This window comes from Triticum aestivum, chromosome 2A, assembly GCF_018294505.1.
Source record: "Triticum aestivum cultivar Chinese Spring chromosome 2A, IWGSC CS RefSeq v2.1, whole genome shotgun sequence".
Taxonomy (NCBI): domain Eukaryota; kingdom Viridiplantae; phylum Streptophyta; class Magnoliopsida; order Poales; family Poaceae; genus Triticum; species Triticum aestivum.
The window spans coordinates 81,966,282-81,976,208 of record NC_057797.1 but is presented as its reverse complement, the minus strand read 5'-3'; the positions used below and the strand labels follow the sequence as shown (position 1 = coordinate 81,976,208).

The 9,927-nt window shown below is 45.3% G+C and overlaps 2 protein-coding genes across 2 annotated transcripts; both read left to right on the top strand.

Moving 5' to 3' along the window:
• Positions 1-202: 202 nt before the first annotated feature.
• On the top strand, positions 203-3,450 carry LOC123187642 (F-box protein SKIP5). The gene is made up of 5 exons (XM_044599562.1): positions 203-467; positions 1,565-1,709; positions 1,780-1,858; positions 1,990-2,048; positions 2,884-3,450. The coding sequence occupies exons 1-5, from the start codon at positions 353-355 to the stop codon at positions 3,245-3,247; spliced, it is 762 nt and encodes a 253-aa protein (XP_044455497.1). The 5' UTR covers positions 203-352; the 3' UTR covers positions 3,248-3,450.
• A 2,057-nt stretch (positions 3,451-5,507) lies between these two features.
• Positions 5,508-9,680, top strand: LOC123187641 (E3 ubiquitin-protein ligase DIS1). The gene is made up of 4 exons (XM_044599561.1): positions 5,508-5,827; positions 7,591-7,812; positions 8,309-8,695; positions 8,978-9,680. The coding sequence occupies exons 2-4, from the start codon at positions 7,615-7,617 to the stop codon at positions 9,296-9,298; spliced, it is 906 nt and encodes a 301-aa protein (XP_044455496.1). The 5' UTR covers positions 5,508-5,827; positions 7,591-7,614; the 3' UTR covers positions 9,299-9,680.
• Positions 9,681-9,927: the final 247 nt, after the last annotated feature.

Below are 9,927 nucleotides of genomic sequence, written 5' to 3'. Positions count from 1 at the left end.
TAATTTGTAAGTGTTTTTAGGGGACTTTTTAATTTGCAAGTTGTGTTCTACTGGTGGCAAGAGAAAAAAAAAGCAAAACAAATTTGAGACAAAAAAAAGAAAGAGAAAAAAAAGGCGAATTCCAGTGGAAGCAGCCACATCCTTGATAGGCCTAAAGGGTTTGGCCACTTGAAAGGCAGGCCCAGATTAGGATTGTGTTTAGTTCAGGCTTAAGCCGAGTGACAGGTGGGGCCGGCCGACCAGGAAGCGTGGAAAAAATCAGGGAGGGTGGGGCGAGATATCGTGTCGTGTCCCCGTGCTCTCGTCAGACCTCGCCAACGGCGGCACCGCATCCCACCGTGGAGGAAAGGAGATGGCGAAGCGGCTGCGCGAGGCGGCGCCTTGGGAGGAGGCGCCGGGGTCGCCGGTGAACGGCCTGGACGACGGCTGCCTCATGCATATCTTCAGCTTCCTCAGCCCGATCCCAGGTTCGGATTCGCTCCCCGCACCTCAGCAAGAGAGACGATTTGGGAAGAATCAGTAGTTGTTGCGTTTGCGGTCGCTCCTCTGCGTGATTGACTTTGGATTTGGGTGGAATCGCGGAGAATTAGTGGATAAGTAGGAGAACGGGCCAAAAAAAAAAGGACTTTGACCTGCTTCTGTAGAGAGCAAGATAGGGTTCTGGGGTGATTTGTTGTATTGACACCGATTTCACGCGGCCGTGTTGCTAAATTAGTGGGATTTAGGGATATACTGTTGGACGTGATGGGATAAGCACCTCCAGTAGTGAACGATGTCTCAAAATTAGATCTTGTGTTGGTTTGGGCTTTGGACTTGGGAATAGGGAGTGTGGTTGTCCAACCAAATTGCGATGGTTTATAAGTTGGTGCCATGTTTTACTCTGAGATTGTCAGACTCTATAAGTTGGTACCATGTTGTTCTAACTGATGTGTTGTTGCCAGGAGGGAACTGATATTTTGACCCTTGGGCTTCGCTGCCACATTTTCAATCGTTGGCCACCTAGTTCTGTGGCCCATTGGCTGTGCTGATAACAATGATATGCCTTAATGCCTGTGCTGGGCAAACTTTTGGACATAAATGAATGTTTTGCTAGTTTGATTGTGTTAAGCAGGGTCAGAATTGGATTTTAACTTTGTTGATTGCGTAATGTCTGTATTTCTGATTGTCTTTTTGTATCTCCATTTGTTAAACCAAGGAACGAGTGTGTGCACTTGTTAAGTGGTCTGAAATGCAAAGATCTTGTTTAGACTTCCACAGATGGAAAACTGGTGTATGTCGGGTCTTATTCATTGAGAACTGCAGTCAGTCACTTAGTGGGTTAGATACTGTTCTCACGTGGCCATTGGTTATGCTGGTTCAGTGGAAAACAAATAATCTCTTTACATCATTAATTACATGCATATGGAAATTCATAAGAGTTTAGGTGGTTTTGGATAAGTTATTTTGATTACATTTCTAGATAGCCAAACCTTGACTTACTGCTGAGGTTTTTGTTGTGTCATTGCTATCATTTATCTTCCATGAAAAATGAGCCTTTTTTAGCATTTCATTTTTGAACCTGCAGATAGGTATAACACCGCCCTCGTTTGCCACAGATGGCGCTTCCTGGCATGCCATCCTCGGTTATGGTTGCGTGTTGAGAGGCCACTCAGAAATGTAAAGGAGCCTGGAGTTTATCCAAATCTCGAGGCTGCTATTTCTGCTGCTAGGTTCGTTTTTTCCATCTCATTTTACATTGCGGGATGAAGGATGTCCGAGATGACCTCTGCTTTGTTGAAGGCCCGGTGACACTATTCTAATTGCTGCCGGTGGCACCTATCTTGCATGTAATATCCAAATAAAGAAGCCCCTTTGCATTGTAAGTTTTACCATCCATGTTCCTTGTTATCTCAGTAGAAATTTTCTCTGGTGAAATGTTTCCTGCATTATTCACCAATTGTATTGTTGGTGCAACTGTGTGCTTATGTTTGTCATTTTCTATTCCATCAGATTGGCGGGGGTGAGCTTCCTGATGACACTGTATTGACATGTTCCCGTGGCTCCGACAAGTATGCTCCTTTCTTCGATTTTAAATTTCCCTGTCTTTATTTCTTGCTACTGTTTGGTGTTTACTACCAATCCTTATGTGCTGTCATTATAGTAGGCAGTAGCCCATTTTTACAAGACTGAGGTTCTCCTGGAACTGAAATCCGTCCCTTCGGTACACTTAATAAACCTGATTATGAAGTTTCCTATCAATTACATTACCCCGCATGATGGCTAGGTTGCTCTATGCCAAATTTGTTAACTTTTTACTGGAGCCGACCACAGTTATAATTCTTCGTATCACATAGCGGGTTTTTCTGGAAGCACTTTTTTGCGTTTCTATTTTTTGGTAATAAACCAATAGTAAGTTGAAAGCAGTGGTAGAGTCTCTCTACTTGTGGCCTTGAGATCCTGGGTTTGAACCAGCCTCCTTGCAGAATTATTATTATGCAAGGGTAAGGCTGTCTAGAAATTCCCTTTCCCGGATCCCACCTTGTGTGGGAGCTTACAGCACTGGGTACACCCTTTTATAGTTGAAAGACCTTTTTTGCCATATGCTGTGGTAGAAATAGAAAGTTTCCGAGATACACATGCCTTTAGATTGTTCAAAACTAACAATTTGGAATCTTGAAACTGAGAATTTATATCTTCTGGATCCTGGAGGATTATGGGTTTATAGTTCCTTCACTTGTGAATGTTTGTCTGTAAACTAAGGTGGTAGTGCAAGTTCAGTTTGTGAATGTTCGTCAGTAAGCTAAGGAAGTACAAGTCTACAAACTGCTATGTGTTCCCTATCTATTCACCTGTGCCATATCCTCACATCGTCTCATGTCTTTGTGTGCTAAACTATCTGCGCAGTGCACTGGAGTTCCTTTCCACGTGCAAGATCGCCAATCTTACTATCAAGGCGGAGCTCGGATGCTGCCTGCTTCACCGAAGCGGCAAGCTAACTATTCAGGAGTGCTTGCTCCAGTGCGAGCCAAACCCTCTGGACTACCTGTCCTTCCCGATAGTCAGCACGGCGATCGAATACAATCCATTATCATCGTCGCTCAAGGAGCAGCAGGGGCACGGCGTGACGGTCGTCCGCACCCGGATCGAAGGCGGCGCCAAGGCGGTCCGGACCAACGGGACCCTGGCGCTGCAGCGCGTGCGGGCCATCTACGCCCGCAGGTCCGTCTTCTTCTGGTTCGAGGTAGGGGAGAAGCTGGAACCCCTGTGAAACCAGTAAGCTGTTGGATCCTGTAATCTCATTCAACCTACCGTTGAGAGCAAACTCTTGTATGATGTCTGTTTCATGGCTGTTGTAACATCTGACAATGATAAATTGTACTGCTGCTTATTGACATTTTTTGAATCGTCATGGAGCATTGTGTTGCCCCTTACAAAATGAAGTGAATCTGAATTAGAAAGTCGTTTTTCACGCGTACCTTTGGCAAGTAGAGTACTATCCATGAGTAATCATTAAAGTACCACGCTCCACTCTGTGACTCTGTACCAAGCAAAGCTGTAGTAGTACCACACTTGGTTTTACTGGCCGGTTTTATTATGTGAAAGTAAGCTGTACTCTCCGGTGTTGGTAAATGCGTGATTACTCTGTGGTTAACCACGCGCCGATCGGCACCGGATGATGGGCCGTGCGGTCGCAGTAGGTGATGCGCGCTGTACTTTTCTCCTTGTTTTTTTATCGGTACCTTTCGAGGTGGATTTTGTGCTTGTTACTGCCTGCTCAAACGGAGTAAGAGTGTCAAGACGCCGAGGTAGAAAGAAAAGGCAGCACCCAAGGTGGATCTCCACCATCCGGTATAGTGGTTCGTGTCATTGAATGGCTCAATTTGTATCCTCTTGGCATCTAGCAATTCAAACAAGTTGCAACGGTAATCTCCATCTCAGACCCACAGGACCAGTAAATAACTAAATAAAACATTTCACGCGCACCAGAGCTCTGGTAAAAAAAAAACATTCCCTCGATAGCAATGAACCGTGGCCAACTTGACCTAGACCTTCATCGAACCTTCTTGGTGATTTCCATGGAAGACAATTCCTTCTTCCTTCTTGGCGAGCTAGGAGCATTGGAATTCCGTTTCTCTTTAAATGCTTGCTTTGCTTTTTTTTCCTTTCCTTTTTGGGGGGCAAAGGCAACAGACCAGACTTGCGCTGCCAAAGCTGGCCGGCTGGCGCCCTGCGCCCTCCCTCCTTTGGCAAGCTGCTGCGCCAAAGCTGACCGATTCCCACTACGCATTTAAAAAGAAGTTGAATCCTGATATCTTTCTCGCCGGCTTGCCATCGACATGTCATCGCAGGGACAGGCCGAGGGGTTTACGATTACGAGCACCCCGTCTGACTCATCTAGGCAGGCAGGTCAGGGCAGGAAAGCCAAGGGATGTTTCGTGATCACGGGCATTGGTTTCCCCCCTCCCTCCTTTTCTGCGTCGTGTGCTTTTGTCACCTCTCGCTTGACTTATTCCAAACATTTCTTGACATATCAGGTAGCACTTTGACTACTCCAAAAAACATTGTTTTTCCATCAACATATTACTTTAAAAATTATTTATCTAGAAAACGTCGAGGAAGAGAGAGAGAGAGGGAGGGGGAGAGAGAGAGAGAGATCCATGATTTCCGACGGCGATCCTTTCTTCCGCATACGATTACCATTTCACATGATGAGACCGGACGTCCTTCCCTGTGCACGCCCCACCTTCAAACCTTCACTATCCTTTGAGTCTTCGATTCGCTTCGAATCCTTATGGGGAAGTCTATAAATTATACGTCCCTTGCTTGAATCATAATGACTTACTTCAATTTTGACCCTATACCCCATCAGTATTCGTATAGAACTAGACCGTATCTTTACTGAAATATAGCCTAGGATGACGGGATATTTGAATTCCACAGTGGTGTTTTTGTGTAAGTGTGTGTTTTTTGGCGTTCATGCTTCTTCGGCGAGATGTATTTGCTCCTCGGCCTGTTGATGTTCTCAATCTAGTTTTCATTATAAATGAGATCAGTCTCTTTTCGAGCTGAATATTCAGATGGAGGTTTCTAGGGTTTAAGCGAAATGAAATTGTAGATATTAGCATGCTACTCAAAATGATTTTTTTTGGTTCGATTGGTTGGTTAAACGAGCCTCCTAACTGTATTGTCAGTTTGCTCGTAGACGATGTAACCGTGTTCTGGTCTAATAAAGCTAACCATGATGACCGTCCCTTAAAAAAACATGCTATCCAAAATGTCTATGGTAATTATTCAGTACTTTCTCTTGAACTTTCACCAAATTTACCGGATGGGCCCCTGAACTCCATTTAATACTTAGTATACAGGCCAGATTGCGGGACCGGAGTAACTGTTTTTGACCGTTGATGATCCCCTGCGTGATCCGGCCGGGGGACAGGGCCCACACGCTCATCAGCCCACTATTACCAAATGAACAGAGATTTTCCCCGATAAAAACACCCCATTTCGGCCTTTCCCTTCCCTCCAAACCAAACCAAACCCCGAGGAGAACACGCCCACCCCATCCCCTTTCGTCAGAAGGAAAGACTGAAAGAGGCGACTCGGCCGAGAGAGAGAGGACAGAGACGGAGCCTCGCAAAGACTGGGGCTTTAATTCGAACGCGCTCGCCTCCGTCCTCCCCCTCTCTCCCCCCATCCATCTCGAGCCCTCCGCCACAGTACCAGCATCACGCCAAACCCCCATCCCCTATCTATCCCAGGGAAGTGAAGGTCAAACCAGCCGCCGCCCCTCCTCTTCTCCGGCCGCCCGCTCCGATCGCCGCCCCCCTCCGTCGCCTTCCCTCCCGAGGTAGCACCCGCTTCCCCTGTTTCTTGGATGCGTAGTGGGTTGGATTTTGAGGTGCGCGTGCGGGTTTCTGGCTCGGATGCGCGCGTGGGATCGGGAATGCGGGTGCCTGGACTAGGGTTTTTGGTTCAGGTTCGGGAAATCTTGCGGCTTGTTGGGACTGATTAACTTGTGGGTCACAGTATTCCCCACCCACGACGACCCCGCTAGGGCACCTTAACTCGGGATGCAGTCAATCGATGGTTAGATTATCCGGTTATATCGCCAAGGGGGTTCGTACGGCTGATCTGATGGGGCTTGGTGTAAAGCCTCAGCCTGCAGCCTGCTAGTTTGTGTTTTCGAGTTAGGTGATGATGTTTTGGCTGCTCTGTTGTTCCTGCGTTTCCATTTACAAGAGTCATGATTCCTAATCTAGAAAGGAAGAAGACAAGATTCAGGGTTTGTGTCTTCGAGTTAGGTAATGATGTGTTGGTTGCTCTGTTTATTTAGTCATGATTCCTAGTCTAAAAAGGAGCAAGGGGGGAGATTCAGGCATGCTGTTGATTGGAAATCATTACAGCTCCTGCATGCTGCTGGCATCTCCTTACATGAGGTGGAAAGATGTTCTGTGTGATGAACTCCATGCCCCTGCACTTCTTGTTTGAGTTTTTCATTGCAACTTTATGCAAACAGCTGCTGCTGCTGCTGTGAGTGCAATACAAGGGGTAGTGGAGGCTCATGGAAGTGCCACCCCCCTTCCCCCTTTCCTGTTCCACCACTCCATCATTCCCTCTGTTATCATATTTCCTGTTCTTTCCAGTGAAGCGGTTACTACTTACTAGTTATAGCTAGATTAGCTGACCAACCAACATGTCCTTGGTTGCCTTTGGTATAGTTGGAGAAGCGGCACTGATGTGGTTCTCAGCTGTCGGTGTGCATTGATTTTTCAACTAAATAAGGTGGTACTGAGTACCTAACTAATTTTGGATTCAGTTACATGGATTGACACTGAAGAAAACAACTGACTAGAAAGCTGAACCGAAAGTACAGTAAGCTAAAAACCTTCAGATCTTTTGCTGAAAAAGGTGAAAACAAGCGACATGGCATCTATGTTTTTTGTTTAGCGTGTAACAATGTAACCTAACAACACTTGCTGGGTCAAGTATTACAAACTCTTTCTGAGATCCAAGCCCATCTGCCCTCATGATTAACTGACCAACCATCATTTTCTTAGTTTCCTTTGATATATTTGGAATAGTGGCATTGATGTGGTCTTCAGCTGTCGCTGTGCACTGATTTTTCAACAAATTAAAGTTGTACTGAGTACTTAACTAAATTCGAATTCAGTTACATGGATTCACACTAAGGAAAACAGTTGACTAGAAAGCGGAACCAAAAGTGTAGTAAAAGGCTGAAAACCTTCAAATCTTTTGCTGAAAAATGGTAATTGGCATCTATGTTTTTTTGTTCGGTGTGTAATGATGTAACCTAACATGACTTGCTGGGTCAAATATTACAAACTTTTCTGAGATGAAGCTCATATGAGCTCATGATTTCTGCATCGTTAGTGCTCTTCTTTATAGAACCTCTAAGTGCAGTCGAGTCATGTTATGATTGGCTTATGATGAAATTTACGTTTGTGCGTTCCTTAGAAAAGTGAGTTAGTTTGATCAGGAGATGTTTTTTGTGGATAAAAAAACGTTCCTGTCTTTTAAAATGATGATAATATCTGTTTCATTTGCTTCCAAGCCTAAATTTTTCTCTTGATTTCTTTTTCCTCCACACAGGATTCTGTATCTATAGGTTTGGTCATGGCGTCAGCTGCCTATCTTGACGACATTGATGCTGAAGTTATCGACCCTCCAAAGATTGAGATGTTAGATGTCACGGAACTCGTCGGTGATCTTATTGAGCACTCACCGAAACCAAATGTCATAGTTTCTAGCAATGTGCGTGAGCTATTGGAATGCCCTGTGTGCTTGGTCGCCATGTATCCTCCAATTCATCAGGTATGCCTTCTTGCTGAACTAATTACATTTAACTATAGCATATCGGTTGCATTATACTAAGCCTTGTTCTAGGCTTTTGGCTTTCCATGTGTATGCCTACATGTGTGATCAGATAAGAATATCCAGTTGCAAAACAATATGAAAATGCTGATTTACTTTCAGGGTAGGCAGAGGAAAATAGGGTTGTGGTTGGTGACCTTTTTCTATGAATCACTTTGACCAATAAGTGATATCCCTTCCTTTCTGATATCCACCCCATGCATCAGGCCCGCCTGTGATTAGCTCCCTGCAAACATTTTGAACTTATACATTACAACAGTCTTCCTTTTCATTTTCAATGTTATCCAGATTGTTCATTGTCAAATGATTCTAGTAGGAGGGCCTGATATCTCATGATTATTTTGAATTTACACTGCATATTCTAAGCTCAGAAATGAAGTTCAATATGAATGTGTCTAGAGGTTCTTTAACTATTTTGTCACATTTGTGCGTGCAGTGCTCCAATGGCCATACCATTTGTTCTGGATGCAAGCCAAGGGTTCATAATCGCTGTCCAACTTGCAGGAGTGAATTGGGTAACATAAGATGCCTTGCTCTAGAGAAGGTTGCTGCCTCTCTAGAGGTTCCATGCAAGTTCCAGAACTTTGGATGCGTGGGAATATATCCTTATTATTGCAAGCTGAAACATGAATCACAGTGCCAATACAGACCCTATACTTGCCCATATGCGGGGTCTGAATGCACTGTCACTGGTGACATTCCATATCTGGTGAATCACTTGAAGGACGACCATAAGGTTGACATGCACAGTGGAAGCACCTTTAATCATCGCTATGTCAAATCAAATCCTCATGAAGTTGAGAATGCCACATGGATGCTTACGGTAATTATCAGCTACCTTTGTATTTATGATCTGAAACACTATGCAGTAGATTAGTCCTCACATCCTCTTTCCAAGATCCAAGGTGTATCTTGGATAGTTTTGATAACATGAGTTATGGTCTTATGGATTGCTGATCGTTTACTTAGTGTGTGCATACTTAACGACTCAATTAAGTAAGGTTACTGTCGACACTGCATGCTACTGTTATTCAGCTTCTGCTTGTGTTTTTCCTCTTCATGGAAGTAAGAGTTGTGGAACTAACTCTAGCATATACCTGTCCAGGTTTTCAGCTGCTTTGGGCAGTACTTCTGCCTGCACTTTGAGGCGTTCCAGCTGGGCATGGCGCCGGTCTACATCGCCTTCCTGAGGTTCATGGGAGACGACGCCGAGGCCAAGAACTACACCTACAGCCTGGAGGTGGGAGGCATCAACCGTAAGATGACCTGGCAAGGTATCCCTCGGAGCATCAGGGATAGCCACAGGAAGGTCCGGGACAGCTACGATGGGCTCATCATCCAGCGGAACATGGCCCTGTGCTTCTCCGGCGGCGACAGGAAGGAGCTCAAGCTGCGGGTCACCGGGCGAATTTGGAAGGAACAGTGAGCTGTAGCTGCAATGCTTAGAAGGCCGTTCGGTTCATTCTGGTGATCCGAGGCGAACTGTAGTGAAGCAATGCGCGAGTGAACCGCCGCTGCGAGGGCTTGATTAGGACTAGGTAATGGTGTGTAGATTGTCTCTTTAGGTTCTAGTAGTTCTGAGATGTTTTCATGGATGGTTGTGATGAGAACCGAGGTGGTACTGATGTGGTACTGGTAGAGCTGAAGGCAAATCTCCTGTTTTGCTTTGAACAAGAGCTGGCTGGCAGGCCGCTGCGCTGCCGTCTGGTGAGATGTTGCTGGTGCCTCGTGGACTGTAAATGATGTAGCCCCTCTCCTGTATGAGACTCGTATCTATCTATGTCAGACCCGCAAATGTTCTGAACTTCTGATGCTGGTATATGAATGAGACTCGTATCCATCTACGTCAGACCCAAAAATGTTCTGAATTGTATATGATACTCGTATTTGCATCAGCCTCCCACCGATGTTCAGAATTCCTGGTGCTGATATTGAGTTGAGATGGCCGTTTCTGATGCCAGTTCTGCGGCTGCTTCCACTGGAATATGTCTTCTTTTTGCATCAAATCAGAAGATGTTTTCTCTCTTTTTTTTTGTGAGAAACCTCATCGTGACT